Source organism: Cyprinus carpio, chromosome A3 (genome assembly GCF_018340385.1).
Source record: "Cyprinus carpio isolate SPL01 chromosome A3, ASM1834038v1, whole genome shotgun sequence".
In the NCBI taxonomy this organism is placed as follows: Eukaryota; Metazoa; Chordata; class Actinopteri; order Cypriniformes; family Cyprinidae; genus Cyprinus; species Cyprinus carpio.
The window spans coordinates 31,196,529-31,216,200 of NC_056574.1; the positions used below are offsets into that span (position 1 = coordinate 31,196,529).

Consider the following 19,672-nt stretch of genomic DNA (forward strand, 5'->3'; position numbering starts at 1 on the left):
TTGAATTTAATTTTTAATGGTATTGTACATTTGCAATGACTTGGTTAGGCAGCTTTACAGCATTAAGGATGGGTGACTCAACTGTACTCGGGTACTGTTCCAACTGTACCAGACATGGGTATAGTTGGAACAAAAAAGCCTTAAATTATATAAAAGCTAATTGTGGCAAATATGACTTACTTGTGGATGTTAATAATTATTAATATTTTAGTAGACAAGTAAAGGGTGAAATTATATGAAAAATCACTTCTTTTCTGTCCCTGGTTTTGGTGTGGTAAAGGAAAAAGCAAAAAGTGTACCAACTGTACCCAGTCTAGCCTACTTTGTTAATAACTGGAAAAATAATCTCATTTATGCTATTCTAATCGTATTTTGTAACAATCAGGGAACACATTTGGCGTGTTCGGAATTAGATTGTTTAAATCAGGTCAGATTTAGGTAAAGGAATTATTTTTAGGTAAAGAAATTGGGTGTTGGTGTTGCTTCGCTAGCTGTGTAGCCTAACGTTACAATAGCCTGGTATACAATACAGATAAAGAGCATATAAAAGAAAACAAAACTTGGTCAATGGTCAAAAAACACGCAAGCAAACAAACAAACAAAAAAAAACATCTGTCCCATCAATTCTGCCCCACATCTGAGACAACAGAAAGAAAAAAAAAGAAAAAATTTGTAAGAAATGAAGTGTGCTGTGCTGGTGCTGACCCTGCAAATAACAATGACAGTATGTCCAGTTCATGCAGCATCTTGAATACAATCAATACATTAAATGGCCAGTCCTTCAGCATTTCATTTAATTCTTTCCTCTCTGGTGTATTGATTTCAAAAACAAGCCCAGAAGATGAATCTTGAGTGTTTTAGCTTTCTAATGATGCATAGTTTATGATAGATAATTGAATATTTTTATAAACCAAAGTTAATTAAAAGTACAAACATGCCTAAACACGCCCTTCAGGCCAGTGTGGGTTAAAAGGTTCTGCATTCAACTTAACAAATAGCCTACAGTTAAACATAGTAAGAGTGCTCACGTGATTTGTAAAAGACTTGTGAGAGGAAGGTCAATGACAGACAACATGTTGCAATCTTGGGTCACCACATTACAACATCAAGTTTATTTTTTTATTCAGTAATAAAAGCACACATATGCTACATGACAAATTTGTAAGTGAGTGCAAAAATCCAATATGTTGAAAGAAACTTCTTTTCTCAAGATCATAGCTTCCAGGTTTGTAGGAAGCTGCAGGTTTTGCAGATCAGCGGGACAAGTGTGGATCAGGAAGTTCGTTTTCTTTCACTCATCAAGATTTTGGTAAATATCTTCACTTTGGTACATATTCTGAACACCTGTAGACTATAGGGAAGATTGAAAATAAAAGTTAGCCTATAACAAGCACTTTTTTATACGGTACTGTAAACATGTCACGAACATTTCTAACTTAAAACTCTGCCAGCTACATATTACAAATTATTAGACATTATTGTGCATTTGCTAAAAATGTGCTTGTGTGTTTTAAAAGAATAGTCTGAAAACCTTGTCTTGTGAAACTTTGTTGTGCGCCCGAATTTTGCCACCAACTAAGTTCCTCTTGGACAGTTCTTGCATCACTCCACTGAAGACCACTTGCATACCTGAGTCCTTCTGAGAAGAAATGAATACTTTTATTCAGCAACAATACATTCATTTGATCAAAAGTGACAGTAAAGGCATTTATAAGGTTGCAAAAGATGGCTATTCCACTACATTGCATCACATGTGACAAATAAAGCACCTTAAACTTAACGACATCACAGGAATAAATTACATTTTTAAATGTATTCAAATGGAAGACACTTATTTTAAATTGCAATAATATTTCACAATATTACTATTTCATGCAGCAACATACAGTAGCATACCAGACAACAGTATTGAGGGCAAACGATACCTTGTTCTCACTTTTATTCCATCTTCTTTTAAAGACTGATTTGAATTTTCCAGTCTATTGAAGAAGAAAAAATGACTTAAATTCCAAGTCTAAAAAGTATTTTGAGGATGTAGTGACATTTTGTTAACATTTTGGAGATTTAAGCATTAGAGTAGTTGTGTTACAAAGAATTAGGCACAAAGGTACAAAAGCTAAAAGGTAATATTTATACCTTATTTACATATAAGCACCTTAAAGGTACATATTAGTACCTAAAGTGTACATATTAGCTTTTGTATCTACTGCACCAATGACAGCTTTGTACCTTTCCTCCTGAAAGTGTAACATGGCATTACTTTGAAAAGGTGTGTACTGTAATTGTACCTTTATGCAGATGATGATGACCAGGACAAGGAGGCTGTACACAATCAGCAGGACTAGCAATGTCAACAACAGCGCTTGACGGACATTCAAGCCCTTCTCTAGAAACAAACCACAGCTTTTTTTAAAACGAGCATCATGATACGTGTAAATTATTGGAGTTGTGCTGAATCTTCTGTTAGTTCTTACTTGAGACTTTCAAAGTGGTTCCCTGTCCGATTGCCTGCGCCCCACTGTGCGCCACATCCAGCAGAGCCGCTGCACAGTAATAAACCCCAGAGTCTGCTTCTGACAAAGAGCTGATTCTCAGATCCTGCTGCTCCAGTGTGTACCTCAATGAGTGGCTCTGCAAATCAAGCTGGTAGTGAGAGTCTCTCCGGAACACATACCAGGAGATCTGAGTCTGGCTCTCTGAACAGCTGGACACGGTGACGGAGCACGGGATAGAGACGGACTGCTGCTCCTTTTCTCTCATCAGCTCCGTTGGCTGTTGGACGTCTACCTTACATCCGCTGACTGTAGAAGTTCAGAATACATTTTGCTTAAAAAATAAACTGCTGATATTTCAGTATTAATAGCCCAAGACTTCAGTTCAGTTCAAATGTATTTGTATAGGGCTTTTCACGTCTGAAAGCAGCTTTAATGCACGTGTCTACGTTACAATTCAGATTCATCTTTTATCAGAAGTGAATGTGTCCAAGTAATGTGAAATTTCACAAATGTACAGTTCAAGATAATATACAGTTATCTAATATGAATTCATTTTCATTGATTAAGTCACATACATAGAACAAAAAAAGTTGTAGCCTGGGATTTACTTTAAAGCAATTTTCACTGAGAAATTGCTAGTCAGTTTCACAAATAATTACATATATAATCACAAATATATATATTGTGATATAGAATATGATATAGAATGATAGATTTAAAAATTCTTCCTCTAGACTATAACGATTCAATTTCTGCTCACCTGTGCTAGAAATAAGAAATGCGATGGTGAAGAAGAATCCAAAGTTCATGTTGATGTCACGGTTGTTGTGTGGCTCCTTTTCCTTTTATTAATGTCTCTCTGTGATTGATTTTTCAGTTTGCTAGATAGTCATCCGAACAAAGGTCTCACGCCTAACTGAGGAGTAAAACAAGAAATGTGTAAAAATGAGAAGTGACAAACTCTCTCACAAAGTTCTTCCTTCCTTGTGTGAGAGAGTTCGTCACCCTTCAGTGACACGTGAGTAATGTGGTAAATATTTCTGCTTATGCTTGTGAAAATCTATCTATCTATCTATCTATCTATCTATCTATCTATCTATCTATCTATCTATCTATCTATCTATCTATCTATCTATCTATCTGTCTATCTGTCTGTCTGTCTGTCTATCTATCTATCTATCTATCTGTCTATCTGTCTATCTGTCATCTATCTATCTATCTATCTATCTGTCTATCTGTCTATCTATCTATCTATCTATCTATCTATCTATCTATCTATCTATCTATCTATCTATCTATCTATCTATCTACAGCACAGTAAGTAATCATACACAATCATACAGAAATTGAAAATACTTTTTTTTTCTTCGCTTTACAATGTTATGTTGATTAGTAAAAAAATATTAAATAGTAAATGTGATGACCATGTTAATTTTAGTAACGGAGCCCCAGTGGGCGTGACTACACCTCGCCGTGACTACACTTCCCAGCATTCACTGTGGTTTTGCTGTTGGCCACGTCACGTCCACCGGCCACGTCGCCCCTCGTTCGCCATATTTGGTGGAGGAATGCTCTGGAGGAGAGCGGCACTGAGCCGGTTCACCGTTATCGCACTCACCCCGAGCTCTCTGTAACACCCCTGAAGACAGTTAGAGAGAGAAAGACATCATGAACATCTTTAGGCTGACTGGAGATCTGTCTCATCTAGCTGCCATCATCATCCTGCTGCTCAAGATATGGAAGAGCAGGTCCTGCGCAGGTGAGCGCAACAAAACATAACTTCTCTCGTGTATTTATTACTTAACGCGTGTGTTTGCGAAAGATAGAGGATACTTTAGACCGGGTTGAGCTGTCGGGAAAGTTTTGTGAATTTATGTTCAAGCAAGAAACAAGAATTGAAGTGCATTTGGTGTAGCGTTCAAGCTAGCAGCTTAGCTTGAAAGCCTCTGAAGGGTAGATTTAAATTTGACAGTGAAAGTTGAAAATGGAGGGATCTGTGTGTATTTAACATGTTGTGACCGTTAATGTTTGTCATTTTGATTTTAAAGGCTTTCAAACATCTCAGGCTTGTTCTTCTGAGTGACTAAAATAACTGAAAACTTCAGGCCAGCTAACGTTACTAACTGCAGTTTAATAGTTGTTATACGTGTGTGTGTGTGTGTGTGTGTGTGTGTGTGTATATATGTGTATATATATGTATATATATGTATATGTATATATATATGTATGTATATATATGTATGTATATATATGTATATGTATGTGTGCGCGTGCTCCTCTATCAACCATCTCGTCACTCAGACTATGCCTATGCAATTAATTTGACTATTTAGAGGACGATTTGCATCTTCATACGTTGCATTGTGAGAACCAAAAGGGAGTTTTTTTCAAATAGCTGATGTCATACATTTTAAATTCTCCCTCCTTTTGTTTGCCATGACGTGGCAGTGCATGTAGTTAAGTGTGGGCTTTACGAGGATGGGTTATCTGCGTTGTCTAGACTTTTTTAAATGTACTTTTGATTTACAGAGGTGTGGAGAACATAGATGCATCTCTTATAAACTTTTTATGAACTAAAGACTGTTGTGTGTGTTCTCTTATTTACTTCTACGCTGCAGTTGTCTTGAGTGTAAATATCTTTGCCCTCAGGTATCTCTGGGAAGAGCCAGATACTCTTTGCCTTGGTGTTCACCACACGGTACCTGGATCTCCTGACATCCTTCATTTCTCTGTACAACTCGTGCATGAAGGTAAAGACATAGAACAAACTTATACATGCACACAATGCATTTGTCAGTCTTGAATATCAGTGTAAACAGGTTTATAAGTGCACTGACCTTTAGTAGTTAATCAGTTCAGTTAGTTAATCAGTTTCTGTGCTGTGAAAACAGATTATCTACATCGGATGTGCCTACGCCACGGTCTACATGATCTACGCAAAGTTCAGGGCAACTTATGATGGAAACCACGACACTTTCAGAGTTGAGTTTCTGGTGGTTCCTGTGGGAGGTCTCGCCTTTCTGGTCAACCATGACTTCTCTCCGTTAGAGGTGAGTATTACTGCACATTTGGGAATTTGAACCATCGTAAATGTGTTATTCGTGCCAGTTTTGTTAATAACCATAAATAAAAATATAAAAATAAATACACGCACACAAATAAAGTAACACTACAAAAATAATTCCAAGCACTGAAAGAGAAATACACACACACAGACACACACTCAAATTAAAAACTAGCTAAAAATAAATACTAAAATAAGTAAGCACAAATTACAACATAGTTTAAGTTAAACTTAAAGAGACAGTTCATTTAAAAATGAAAATTCAATCATCATTTACTTACCCTCAAGTTGTTCCAAACCTGAATGAATTTTTATTTTATCAACAGATTCTGTGGACCTTTTCCATCTACCTTGAGTCTGTGGCCATCCTGCCTCAGCTCTTTATGATTAGCAAGACCGGCGAGGCCGAGACCATCACTACCCACTATCTGTTCTGCCTGGGGGTCTACCGCGCCCTCTACCTCTTCAACTGGTTCTGGAGGTTCTACTTTGAGGGCTTCTTTGACATGATTGCCATCGTGGCTGGGGTCGTCCAGACTATTCTCTATTGTGACTTCTTCTACCTTTACATCACAAAAGGCGAGTTTAAACCTTTTTAAGGACCGTGGGTGTGAAATGACATTTAGTTTGGATGGTCATGAACTTAAAATCAGCATGAGAACTGAACATTAAATTCTTTGACTTGTCTTTTAATTCAGTATTTAAAACATCTAAGATACAGTTAACCTTGTTGTGAGATTAATGTTTCTTCTTCAGAACAGATTTGGAGAAATGTAGCATTACATCACTTGCTCACTAATGGATGCTCTGCAGTGAATGGGTGCCGTCAGAATGAGAGTCCAAACAGCTGATAAAAACATCACAATAATACACACGACTCCAGTACATCAATGAATGTCTTGTGAAGTGAAAAGCTGTGTGTTTGTAAGAGAAATCCATCAAGACATTTTTAACTGAAAAAATTCGAATCCTCTATCTGTAATATCGCTTTCTACAGTAAAAAAAAAATAAAAAAGTTGTCATCTGAATCAGGAGAGAAATATGCACAGATTAAGCATTTTCATGCAAAAGTTGTCCAAAACAGTTCTAAACAAATATGTTCATAGATTTTGAGAGGACAGTGTGGTTGGACATTTACACCGGAGGAAGTGTCATTACGGATTACAGTCTCCATATTTTGACCAGACTCAGTAGTTTAAAGTTTAAAACACATTAATAATGGATTTGTATCTCACAAACATGCAGCTCTTCACTTTATAAGTCATTTATTGATGGACTGGAGTGCTGTGGGTTACTTGTGGATTATTATGATGTTTTTATCAGTTGTTTGGACTCTCATTCTGACGGCACCCATTCACTGCAGAGGACCCACTGGTGAGCAAGTGATGTAGTGCTACATTTCTCCAAATCTGTAACAAAAATCCCTAAAGAGAGTCAGTTTTGATTTTTGGGTTAACTGTTACTTTACTTTAGGAAAGGTGTGTGAATAAACCATTTATCTAAAGTAATCCTTTAACATTGATGCATGCATTAATTGCAGTTTAAGCACTGGTTTGGCTTCCATTTTTAGAATTTGACGTGTTTTAGGATAAAAAAACAAACAAAAAAAAACTTCCTGCTTCAATTTTTGACATCTTTTGTTTGGTCCACAGTGCTGAAAGGAAAGAAGCTGAGTCTACCAGCCTAAGTGCCAAAGAACAGAGAGCTGTGTCTCCATCAGACTTATAGAGGGGCACAAGCCAATGATGCCATCGCAAGATGCCCAAGGCAAAGAACGCATAACGCCAGTTCAATCACTGATTTATTTCTCTCCGCCTGGACACCAACCATCCCCTTACAGAAACGAGGACGTTTTTGCAAACTTTTCTTCTGTCTTTAGCATCTTGCAATGCTTTTTTTTATTGCTATCGAAAAGAAAAAGAAGAATAAGCTTTTCTATATACAAGGTGTATTGAAATATCAAACAGTGCATTAACAGTTAAATGCGTCATTGTAAATTAGTCCATGATTGGAAATGACTCCCAGTGTCAAATAAGTTTGTGGTTCTTTCCTGATTTAAGAGGGGGAAGAAATGAAATGTGTCTATTCAAGAATTCAAATTATTATATCCCTATTCTTTTTTTTCCCCCACAATGTACATGTGGTTAAATTCGTTGTTTGCTTCAATGAACATCCTTTTCATTTTTTTCCCCCACTTAAATGCCTTATTTGTATTTCAGTTTATGTACATAACCATTTTTGTTGATGCCCCCATAGCAATGAGTCAACTGTAAATAAGAGAGCATTTCATATTTCATTCAGCACAATTCTCTTTGTGTCCCCCATATCATTTTTTTAGGATGTCAGCATTTATCAGTGATATGTGATATTACAGCAAGGTTGTTTAAATATTCAGTTGTTACCTGCAAACATCAGCTTGTTGAAATGCAGTAATTTATGGTAAGATCATTAAATCTAGTGGTGTGGATACTGTCAAAGCACATTTTGGAGTGACTTTTGTAGCATAGTATTTTTTTTTAATGGACTACATCTTGTTTTCTTTAAGTTCAACATCCCCAATCTTTTCCCCTCGGGAGTCATTCCTGCAGGTTTTTTTTTTAGTTTTTACATGTCTCCAATAAATATTTTAAGGGACATGATTTTGTGTTATTCCTTTGTGTTTTTTTTAATCATTTGTCTAATTTCTATTGACAGTGTTAATTAATTTATTGCACTTGTTCCATGTAATCTCTCAATAATTATGGTCATAAAAACGGCATGCATAATTATGAAAGAATGTGCAAAATGCTGTTTAGATGGAGCAGTATATCACATTACAGAAGTTAATCCAAAAAAAAAAAACGTATGAACTGAATACAGATCTGTGACTGTACAGCCGGAGAAAATGCATCAATGAATAATTAATCCAGCTCCAACTACAAAACACAGACCATATGATCTCTTGACCATGTACGATCTACACATCTCCTCTATAATGGCCAAGCATTCAAGCATCTACCACTGATTCTTGAGTACTGGGGAAAATCTATATCAAGGAATTATTTTGGATCAACAATCTATTCAGCGTGTTTAGAGATATTCGTCTATGTTTTATGTACAGCATCTGCTTCTATTTCCTCACAAAACATGTTTTGCCTTGGCTTCATTCGATATGAGGCAACACTGTCAGATGCAAAAATAATGTGCAAAATATTTGTTAGAAGTATTTACAAATTTAGGATTCACGTCAATGAATTAAACAACTGACAGACAATTTTACAGTGTTTTAAATAACCAGATTTTGCATATCACACAAATGGAGGGGGAAAAGTAAACAAAAATGGATTACAATATTTTACACATGCGGTTTAGGTGAGATTGATAATATAAAGTCATAATTTGGATATAATAAAGAGAAAATTGAATGAATAATACATGTGAGCACTGTGCAATATATATAAAATATAATTGAAATATTTAATTTAATCCATTACATCAGTTGTCAGTTTTCCATCTGATGATCCTACCGTAGGCTTACTCTATAACATTTACCCTGTCAAAAATTCCCTGAAGAAAAAAAATTTGGATCTGATTTTGACAAAAAAAAAAAAAAAAGTTCCTTTTGTCAGAATGACACTGAAACTCTTCTTCATTTGTCATTTGTCTGTTTTATAATAAACTAATTATCTTCTTAGTTTTTGTAGCATTTTTTACAAGAGATTAAAAATTCTTTCTTACAATTTCACTTAACAAGTTTCACTTTAAGGGGTCATCGGATGCTACATACACTTTAACAATTTAGTGAAATTTTATTTATTTTTTTTAATCTCATTAAATCATTTCCCCTTTCTCAAATCAGTGCATCTCAGATGCCTGTCTGTGTGACATCACGACATCTGAGCCACGGTTTGTTTTTGAAGGAAATGCACTCTGATCTACGTAAATGCGTTTATATTCGCGCGAATCATTTGTGATCCAGCTTCACCAACAGAAGAAGTGAGTGTAGGGTTTTCTAATGAATCTTTGCAAATCGCCTTTCCTAATAATGTGCTAATTATCAAGTTTCACGAAGAATGCGGCTAAAGTAAACAGTCCCTCAGAGAGCTGCTCTGAAGAGAGGGGCGGAGTCAGCAGAGCTCATTAACATTTAAAGGAAAATGCTACAAAACGGCTAGCTCTGAAAAGAGCTGTTTTTGACAGGGTAAAAACTGTGTTGTTTTACAGTACCATTGAAATGTTTTAACCAAACTATGTTACATACTTTTAATTAAGACCCAAAAGAATCATATCAACTTGTGGAAAATGGGCATCCTATGAACCCTTTAACAAGAAAGCGCTCAGAACATGTACAATTTACACATAAATTTGTTCTTTTGAGCCGGTTCTCAGGAAGTAACCGGTTGAGCTGGTTCACAAATCGAACTGAATCTAACTTCAGTTTCGGGTTGATGATGCAGGACGCACAGCCGAAGTAGCACGTCCAACTGAAAAAGAACCGAATTAGCCGGTTCAACCAACTGTCGAAGTTTGCCGAGGATTACCGAGGACTCAGCAAGAACCGAACGAGCCGTGGCGAAGTGTGCCGAGGGTTACCGAAGATTCTGACGAGTGAGTTGATGATACTGTGTGTGCAAGCCTGACGCGCGTACTGGAAATATGCTTATTATGACTGTTATCAATTTACATTTTATTAAAACCTGCAAAAACCTTTCCGTGAAGTGATGTAATTAAATTTAACAGTAGTTTATTGTGCATGCTTATTATATTTAAAGTTGCTTAAGCGAAATCAAGGAGTTTATAAGACAGGTTTATTCATTCTTTATACTGCAGACATGTAGAACATATCCGCGTTTGTGCATCAGTGTCTGTAATGTGTGCTTTAGGTGTGAGACTTTTAGGAGTTTTATCCAAGTTGTAGGCTAGTCAATACTGGTCAGTCAGTCGTATCCGCGAATTAAACTGTGACCACAAACACCATTAACTTAAGTGAATTATATGGTAATAATCAGCAATATGCTTTCACACAAATAACATTATTTTTTGAATGTTTCAATATGTGTTGCCACAAATGCCTTATTTTCCCACTGATACAACATTGCACTGATTTGTTAGAAAAGAAATGCGTAGAGACGTTATGACGTCAGGAACCGATGAATCGTCTTTTTGAACCGGTTCAATGAGCCGATCTATCCGAAAAGAACCGGCTCGCGGAAATGAATCGGTCTTTGCATCACTACTCAACCCACCTGCCTGGAAGTTTATAGTACACTTAACACCATGCTGTTTATACTTTTGAATGTTAATTGTTCAACATATACAAAAACAAGTTTCTAAAATCCCACCATAGGCTTACCGTTGCTTACTGTTACCACATGAGGCAACCATATGCAATTTTGACGCAACCTTGACGCAAATTTTGATCGCGATTTTTTTTTTTTTTTTTTTTTTTTATTTCCTGTGTGGATAGAAATATCTGAGATGAGAAAAACCACTCTTGATATCAATTCCATTATTATCAATTATGATCAACTGACACATTCCAGAGAGGAAATATAAAAAAAACACGAAAAATAAAATAAAATAAAATAAAATAAATACAATAATGGCAGGTAACAGTCCCTTCATGTCTCAAGAGCAATCATCACGTTACGCCACGTGACGTCACCGCGCGATTGTCTAGTCAACAGAGGCTCAGCTGTTGTGGGGCGACCGCGGGAAAAAAAAAAAAATACATATATATATATATATGTTCCATCGTCCGGTTCCAGGGAGGGACTCTGGACTTCCGCGGGATCTGAGTGTCAGAGAATATAACGGGAATACACCAGCACTCGTTCTTCAGATATAAGCCGAGACTCGTTGGGTTGGCATAGCGGAGGTTTAAATCTAGGACAGTCTCTCTCGAGAGGAAGGAAAATGGAGCTGGATGACGGAGTCGTGTACCAGGACGACCCGGGGACGTCGGCGATCATGTCGGAGAGGGTCTCGGGCCTGGCCAACTCCATCTACCGCGAGTTCGAGAGACTGATCCGCAGGTACGACGAGGACGTGGTGAAGGAGCTGATGCCGCTGGTCGTGGCGGTGCTGGAGAACCTCGACTCGGTGTTCGCCGAGAACCAGGAGCACGAGGTGGAGCTGGAGCTCCTGAAGGAGGACAACGAGCAGCTGATCACTCAGTACGAGCGAGAGAAAGCGCTGAGGAAACACGCCGAGGAGGTGAGTGGAGGAGAGCCTAGCTCTGTCTCGTCGAGCTGGGCATCTTTGTTTTCTTGCATCATCACAGCAGCACTCACGTGCGCACCAACGGCTTTCTCATGCACTTTTCAGCCAGTGCTGCCCTTTGAGGGTGAAACAGCCTTGGGCCGTAAATAAAGAATTAAAATATACATTTTGAACCTGCTTCAGTTCATTATTATGCCCTGTGATGGTCTGTCTGGTCTGATGGTTAGAACTTAATGTACAAGCGTTTGGTTTAATAGAAATGGCGCAATAATAAGTGGATTGCGTGCTTGTAAATGAAGACAAGAGATTGAAAACAGCATAAAACAAGCAAACAAACCACATGTCAGGCGTGTTTTTTTTGTCTTCCAATGCACCCTACAGAGGAAGGTGCTTGCCTCAGTGACATATGGGAGAGACCGGGGCAAATGTGGATTGTATGAGGACTACATGCAAAACCATACGTCTAAAAAAATTGCAAACATACCAAATAGGCAAACAGAAGAAAGACTGTTGCAAAGCAACCATATCAACAGCTGAATTCAGCGCCACAGAGATGCACAGCAGCAAAACACACACACTGAACTTTACAAGCATCTCTAACTAAGCAACCAGCTTAAAGAGAAAACCGTTCTACGAGTTTCAAATCGACAACAGCGTCACATATTTGCCCAGAAATAATGCTAAATAAGCCTTACCTTAAGCAGATTTTTTTCTAGACTTTGTGCATGCAAAATCGTTAATTGAATCCTCGAAGTCCATTCCCTTGACTAGTTCAGATTCAGTAGGCAGCAGGGAGAGTGCAGACAGCCGCTTCTGTCTCATGGTTGTCCTGAGTTCATTCTTCACTCTTTTGAGTTGAGAGAAGGATCTCTTGCCCTCTCAGTTGGTAACGGGCACGGTTAAGAACAGTCTGAGTGCAACAAATACACTTGGGAAAGTAGTCTGTAGCCTGTTTTTACACTATCTTAAGTTTATGTCACGCTTCTGCAACGCGTCACTTGTGGCTTTGAACCTACTCAGCACTGTATCCTACAGATTCCCCATTATTGATGTCTCCAATTGATCAAGTTTATGACAGAGCACAGCAGCCTCTTGCTCGCTTTGCGTCATTCTTCTCCTCTGCATCTGTTGCGAACCTTCCCGAGGCCTCTCTTATTGCACTGTAGTTTTCTCTCAGAGCTGTGCTGGAGTCCAATATTTTCCCCCAGCATCCCTCTGAGCATCCACTGTGCCCACATCCTTCATTTTTTTGAAATTGTAGTGCGTGCGTCGTTAGTTTTAAGTTACGAACCTTTCACAGTTGATGTGTGTGAGTGAATTCTTTGATGTGACTCTGATCTGTTTTGGAAATGAGATTACACTGCATTGTACAGTTCTCAACATATGTAAGCCTGACTTTGGACAGATTAAGGCTGCTCAGTGGCTTTACGTGTTCCTGCCACTGTGACAGTTAACTGGGATTATGAGCAATATGTCTGGCACATTCTACAACCAAAACACAAATGAGCCATGAGCTGCATTAATCCCTGTGTGTACTGATGAGGGATCTGGATACATCCTATTATGACAGACAGATTTCACTTCCAACAGCAGAGTGACATAAGGCTGTGGTCAATATTCAATAGTGGGGAACATTGATTTTTCACTCACGTTTCAGCTCACTGATATACTAGAAAAACTTTTAAGACTATAAAGGATCTTGATCGGGTTTCAGGCATAATGCATTTAATTTTCATACTGTAAAAATTGTAAAGTAACACACTGAACCAATATGTTGTCTCTCAAACCAGCGGTAATATTATTTATACAGTATTCCTGTATGCATGTTAAATTAACTTTATATTTTCAGTTTTCATTTTAATTTTGCTTTAAGTTTTAATTTTTTTTTTGTGCTTTTGTTATGGTATTTTTATTAGTTAAAAAATTATATTAATTTTTCATTGAGTTTTAGCTATTTTAGTAATTCAGCTTGCACGCATTCGATCACTTCTAATTTTCTAATGTGTTTTTTTTTAATCTTAAATGTAAATTTTATCTTATTTTTCAATTACTGAAAATTATTTTTAGTAGTTTTAATTTTAGTTAATGATAAGTCTCAATCATAGCTGTGATTTTAAACATATATAGAGTCATCCCTTTATATTTAAACTAATGTTATTTAATGAATTGAGTTTTTCCATGGCAGATAATAATATTTTTGATATCTAGAGAGCGTAGATGTAGTACAGTTTATTGACTTAAGATGACATGACCCCTTGTTTCACAGAATATTTAGAAAAACAGAAATGGTGTATTATCATGTCGTTATAGTGTATGTCTCGTCTTAAAGTACTTCTACTTTATAACTCAAACTGTGTGTTTGTGAGAGCTCTGTGTTGCACTGAAGATGAATGGCAATTGAATGTGACTTGAAGCTTATGTTTGTTGATCTCTGTGCTGGGGGGGTTTCTTCTGAATGAGTTTTTGCAGGCCAGTGTGACGGGAACCTAAAGTGACACAGAAACCGCTCCTCTTTATCGTATACTCACACTGCACCAGGCTCTCCAGGAGACCCCTGTACTCCAGACATGAAGCATGCGTTCTGTAGGGATTTGCAGGAGAGAGATTCCAATTAGGGAAAAATGCGTCAAGATATTATTTCCAGGTCATGGAGTCCTTTGCTGCGACCAGCTATAAAAACTCTTGCTGGGTTCACACACTGTATTTTTCTTGTGAAACATACAGTTTTGTCAATCCATGATGCACGTTTTGCTGTTTTTATACACTGCCACTCAAAAATTTGTGGTCAGTAAGAGTTTTTGAAGGAAATTAATATTTTTATTCCGCAAAGATGCATTAAATGATTTGAAAGTGACAGTAAAGTCATTTATAATGTTCATAAAAGAAATGCTGTTTTTCTTTTGAACTTACTATTCTAAATTCTTAGAAAACTTTTCTGCCTGGTTTGTGTCAGTCCTGATAGATTTGACATTTTAATCTGGTTCCTCAGCCTATAAAGAGGCATAAAGACATGGAAGAATCCACAAAAGCTGAAGATGAAGACATTTATCCTGTTCCTGATCCTATTTTTGGTCTATTCTACTACCTAGTAGAAATCATAAAGTGCATTTTCTGCTTGAAGTTTTGTAGCTTTTAGTCTGTTGAGTGTATAATCAAAATGCTAGCGAACTAAAGTTCATTTTAGCAGATATATGCATATAATAAAAGACCAGAAATATTGATGACTCATCTTGAAAATGTACACGATTGAAATTTTTTTAAATTATAAATATCACCTACTGTTGATGACGTCATGATGTAACATAACTACATCCTGTCAGGCCTGTTAGCGGTTTAAAACATAAATTTATTATGCAGTGTTTGTGTTTTCTGTGAGCAGAAGTTTATTGAATTTGAAGATTCCCAAGAGCAAGAGAAGAAGGACTTGCAGAACCATCTGGAAAGTCTTTCATCACATTCCCGTCAGCTGGAGCTGAAGATCAAGAACTATGCTGACCAGAGTGAGAATCACCTGCTTTCTTCTCTCTTCTCCTTCAGTCTAACACTATCACGACCTTTTAAACCTTCATACATATGACTTCTACATGTTATATGTCCATGCATCTGCTCTAACGCTGTCTCAACCTTAGCTGTTTATGTAGGGATGTAACGATTAACCGCAAGCTGGTTGAAAATCGATTCAAATATGTGATGATTCAAATCGGTTGAGATGCTAAACAAATCACAATTCAATTAGGGGTAGGAGTTTATATGAATGTATGTCTGAGGGGAACCTACTGTCTTTAGGAAAGTTTAGATGGTATTTTTTCTTTCCATCTTGCCTCTGTATAATGCATATTAAAGTTCATAAGTGCAGCGCTGCTTTGTTTACAGCAGAAACCAAGGAAATGCTTTAAGTGCCCCCTGCTGGCAGAGAGTGAATCTGCATCTCGTTCAGCTCGTCTGCTGTTTCTGTTTCATGCAGATACTATTTATGTTTAGTTTCACAAAACTGAAGTCAAATCATTCTGTTTTTGCTTCAAATTTCGAAGTGATACAATCTAATTTAGATTAAAAACTGCTCATGTTGCATGTATGGAGCATCTTTGTTTGGATCATGATTAAAATCCAGTGGTTGTCTCTCATTTTAAATGGAAAGAGCACAGACAAAGCCTTATTTTGTTTGTATGAAGAGATTTATTTTATTTGTGTTATTTATTAGATATTTTTTTTAATTTAAATTTCATTTTAGTTTTGTTATTTACATTTACGTTATATTTAAATTTTGTCATTTTGCAGACACTTTCATCCAAAGCTACTTACAAAAGAGGACAATAGAAGCAATCAAAACCAACAAAAGAGCAATAATATGCAAGTGCTATATTAGTATATTATTATAGTGTTATATTTCAATTTCACATAGAGACGTGCAGCATTTTGTCCAAGCAGTAATAAAAGGACACATTTAATTTTTAATTTGTTGCAAATCGAACCAAATCATGAATCAAATCATGAGTTGAGTGAATCGTTACATCCCTGCTGTCATGTTGTGAAGCCTTGGTTAAGTGTTCTTCACACATGGTTCATAATAGAGTAATGTCCCATCATTAAATCTGCGCTCTCTCTCCTCAAACCATTACTGACCCTATTAATGGATCATTGATAATGAACAGTGGTCCATTTGCACAGCAAAGATTTGACAATTACTTTGGCTTCAACATATAGCTGTTTGATTCATCTCATCTGATTCATCATGAGTTCATCTCTTTATAACAGTACAACAGCCTTTATTAATGTTACTTTAAAATGCAGTAATTCTGTTTTTCAGACCACATGCACACAAACTCTCCTCTGCACATTTTAGAGAATAATTATGAATCACGTCAGAATAACCCGAGTTGTGACCAAATTTCATGATGCATTGCATCTTTTCCTAAAGAATCGAGAACATAATTTGAATGGTTGTCAGAGCAAATATTTACACCCCTAGTAGTCTGGCTTTGAGTAAGGGAGTTTTGTCTGGTTTTGCATTAATTTGATTAATCGCTTCTGTCTTATTAAATGCAATGATTTCTGTGGCCCTGAATAACATTACTCATGTTCTGTTGCTCGAAAACCTCTGTAAAAAAAAATCTAAAGCAGGGTCAGTTCAGACCGAGTGTGTGCTAGAATAGGCCTGTCCTCGACAAGATGACCGTGGGTGATAATGATATTAGTCAAGCACCAATACATGCTAATTATGGGTGTCTGCTGTTTTAATCTGGCACTAATTAATTCATTTTGGCATTAATTAATAGTGCATTTCCAGCAAACCCTGAGATTTGAAATGGAAATCAGTTCTACTAGAATTCACTGTGTGTGCTGAAACTGAGTGTGTAGACAGTGAATTAGCTGGTCTGATGGTGGGATGCACTGGGCAGTTAAACCTGACAGCTGAAAGTGGATTTTGTTTTTGTCACCTCTTAAATCAAGCCTGTTTAATATCCTCTGTGGATATTCTTTCTACAGAACTGCAAGTGTTTTTAAAGGCTTTACTGAAAGCATCAGCTTTGCCCACTCAAACTAGCTTAAAATCTGGTTTCAGGCCAATTTAAATTGGCAAGCTGGCGTGCATGATTTTTCAGTGGTGTACAATGAACGGCGGGTCGTCATTGGTCATTTGGGACTTTCTAACCTGTGTTACGACAAAGACTGATATAATTAGCCTCGTTTCTCTGTCTTCATTTAGTTTAAGGCCCTTGATCCAAGCTTGAACCTTGTGTTTACTAGACACTGCAAACTAACTTTTTGCATGAATTTGCATGCAAAAAGATGCCTAAATACTGTCTTTAAAAAAAAATAAAATAAAAAGCAGTTGATTGTTAAATAAAGCAATAAGCCCCAAGAAGCCGATGCGAAGCGGAGTGCCTAAAGCCCCCTTAGCTGTTATAAATTCACTGTAAACCACGGCTTCACGGGGATTATTGCTTTTGTAAAATGGTTATTCCATACACGTAGTAAGGATTCACAGAATAAAATGGAGCAAATAAAGTGTAATGATATCTATAAAAAGTATTCTTCCACCAAACAATGTAGTTCCTCAGAAAGGATTGTGGTTCCAACAAAGTGATTGCCGAGCAACACACAGAAGTAAACAAAGGTGTATGCTTGTAGTGTAATTTACAACAGCTTCGAACACCGCTCAACCAATCAGAATCAAGGACTGGAACTATCCGGTTTATAAAGAAACATTTTAAACACTTGTGGATGGAACTACAATACTGAAATCTGTCGCAGAAGACACTTTAATCATGCTTAATTCCTTTAATGTTATTATTCCCTTCTCAGTAAGTCGATTAGAGGAGCGAGAGGCTGAACTCAAGCGCGAGTATAATTCCCTTCATCTGCGGCATACAGAGGTGAGAGAGAGAGCTAATTCAACACCATGTAAATGACAACGGCCATGTACACACTGCAGTTTTGAAAGAGTGAATTAAAATACACAACAATAAAAAAGTTAATTAAAATAAAATACTTTAAAAAAATTATTACTACTAATATTCAAGAAAGAAAAAAATATGATAAAACACGACAACAATGCAAAAAATGATAAAACATGACCGCAAGGCCATTTAAAATGGTACAAATAGATTGTTATTTCAAATAAACACTGTTCTTTTGAGAATCCTGAAAAAATGTGTCATGGTTTCCACAAAAATATGAAGCAGCAGAGCTGTTTTCAACATTGATAATAATAAGAAATATTTCTTGAGCAGCAAATCAGCAAATAAGAATGATTTCTGAAGGATCATGTGACACTAAAGACTGGAGTAATGATGCTGGAAATTCAGCTTTAGCACCACAGGAATAAATGACACTTTACAATGTATTCAAATATAATTAGAACATTTCACATTATTAATGTTTTTACTTTGATCAAATAAATGCAGGCTTGATGGGCATAAAAGACTTCTTTCAAAAATCATCCTGACCTCAAACTTGAACGAACTGACAACCACATTTAGCTGTAGTATCTACCTGGAACTCTTTGAGGCCAGTTAATAAATGAAGTTGTTCTTCAGATGATCCACAACTACATGGAACATGTGGAACGGATCCGGATGCAGCAGACGGGAGGAGAGGCCTCTGACACAGGAACAATTGGCCGAGTTCGGTGAGATAAACATAGTCCTCTAATCTGTGCTAAAAAGAAACAGACGCCATCATGTAGTTGTTTTAAATAGTACCTTTGCATGATTGTTTATAGAAATTGAAGTAACATTAGAAAAAATGTTGATTACATGGATTAATATTAATACATGATGCCGGTTAGTTTGTATCGTGATTTTTGATCATCTTTCTCTCATTAAACAGGAAGGAGCGGCCCCTGTCTCTGGGAATCTTCCCCATGTCCGGCGGTGGCACTTCTCTGACGCCTGACGTCCAGGGCAGAGCCGAGGCTCCTGGGACGGAGGGCTGGAGATTCAGTAACCTCAGTCATCAGCGCTCTAACACCAGCCTCAAGGTACAGTAACATCACAACACCTTCTACTGAGACGAATTTACACCAGAAAATAACTGATAAATGGCATAAATAACTCTGTGAAGAGAAGACTGTAGATACACATTTGATGTCTTTGTTTTGTGCACATATCCTCTGAAACAAGCAAGATCTGTTTTTGTAAAGATACATGTTTGCTGGTGGATAGGGAGGAAAATATGAGCAGTGGTTGGTTGACATTTTCACGCATCCTGCAATGTCTGCAATGACCCATTTTACCAAATTTACTACCAAAATACATGTTTAAATAAGATTTTAGGGTTTGCGATGCAGTTAATTGACTACAGGGTTAACTTACTGTATTAACATCATTCATTTGACCTATACTTTAGGATAAGCTTGTAGTGAGGATGTTTAGATAACGAGTGTAATATGCAGTAATTCTGAAAATAT

General features: G+C 37.0%; 3 protein-coding genes across 4 annotated transcripts in view; 2 read left to right on the top strand and 1 right to left on the bottom strand.

Annotated features, from left to right (window-relative positions):
- Positions 1–1,076: 1,076 nt before the first annotated feature.
- si:ch211-139g16.8 (immunoglobulin superfamily member 6) lies at positions 1,077–4,099 on the bottom strand. 2 transcript variants are annotated; one of them, XM_042730044.1, is made up of 7 exons: positions 3,963–4,099; positions 3,256–3,411; positions 2,475–2,801; positions 2,289–2,386; positions 1,926–1,979; positions 1,532–1,636; positions 1,077–1,351 (listed from the first exon to the last, which is right to left on the bottom strand). In XM_042730044.1, the coding sequence occupies exons 2-7, from the start codon at positions 3,302–3,304 to the stop codon at positions 1,292–1,294; spliced, it is 693 nt and encodes a 230-aa protein (XP_042585978.1). In that variant the 5' UTR covers positions 3,305–3,411; positions 3,963–4,099; the 3' UTR covers positions 1,077–1,291. The 2 variants fall into 2 exon arrangements, with proteins under 2 accessions (XP_042585978.1, XP_042585970.1); XM_042730036.1 differs by having other exon boundaries at positions 1,532–1,639.
- On the top strand, positions 4,064–8,193 carry kdelr2a (KDEL endoplasmic reticulum protein retention receptor 2a). The gene is made up of 5 exons (XM_019078252.2): positions 4,064–4,254; positions 5,145–5,245; positions 5,387–5,545; positions 5,886–6,138; positions 7,212–8,193. Exons 1-5 carry the CDS (start codon positions 4,164–4,166, stop codon positions 7,244–7,246), a joined length of 639 nt encoding a protein of 212 aa, XP_018933797.1. The 5' UTR covers positions 4,064–4,163; the 3' UTR covers positions 7,247–8,193.
- A 3,001-nt stretch (positions 8,194–11,194) lies between these two features.
- Positions 11,195–19,672, top strand: part of LOC109073933 (C-Jun-amino-terminal kinase-interacting protein 4-like) — a 29,815-nt gene continuing 21,337 nt past the window's right edge. Inside the window, exons 1-5 of the mRNA XM_042730067.1 lie at positions 11,195–11,754; positions 15,140–15,260; positions 18,067–18,137; positions 18,801–18,892; positions 19,093–19,243. Coding sequence (XP_042586001.1) covers positions 11,455–11,754; positions 15,140–15,260; positions 18,067–18,137; positions 18,801–18,892; positions 19,093–19,243 — 735 coding nt within the window. The 5' untranslated portion in view covers positions 11,195–11,454. The remainder of the gene's footprint in view (positions 11,755–15,139; positions 15,261–18,066; positions 18,138–18,800; positions 18,893–19,092; positions 19,244–19,672) is intronic.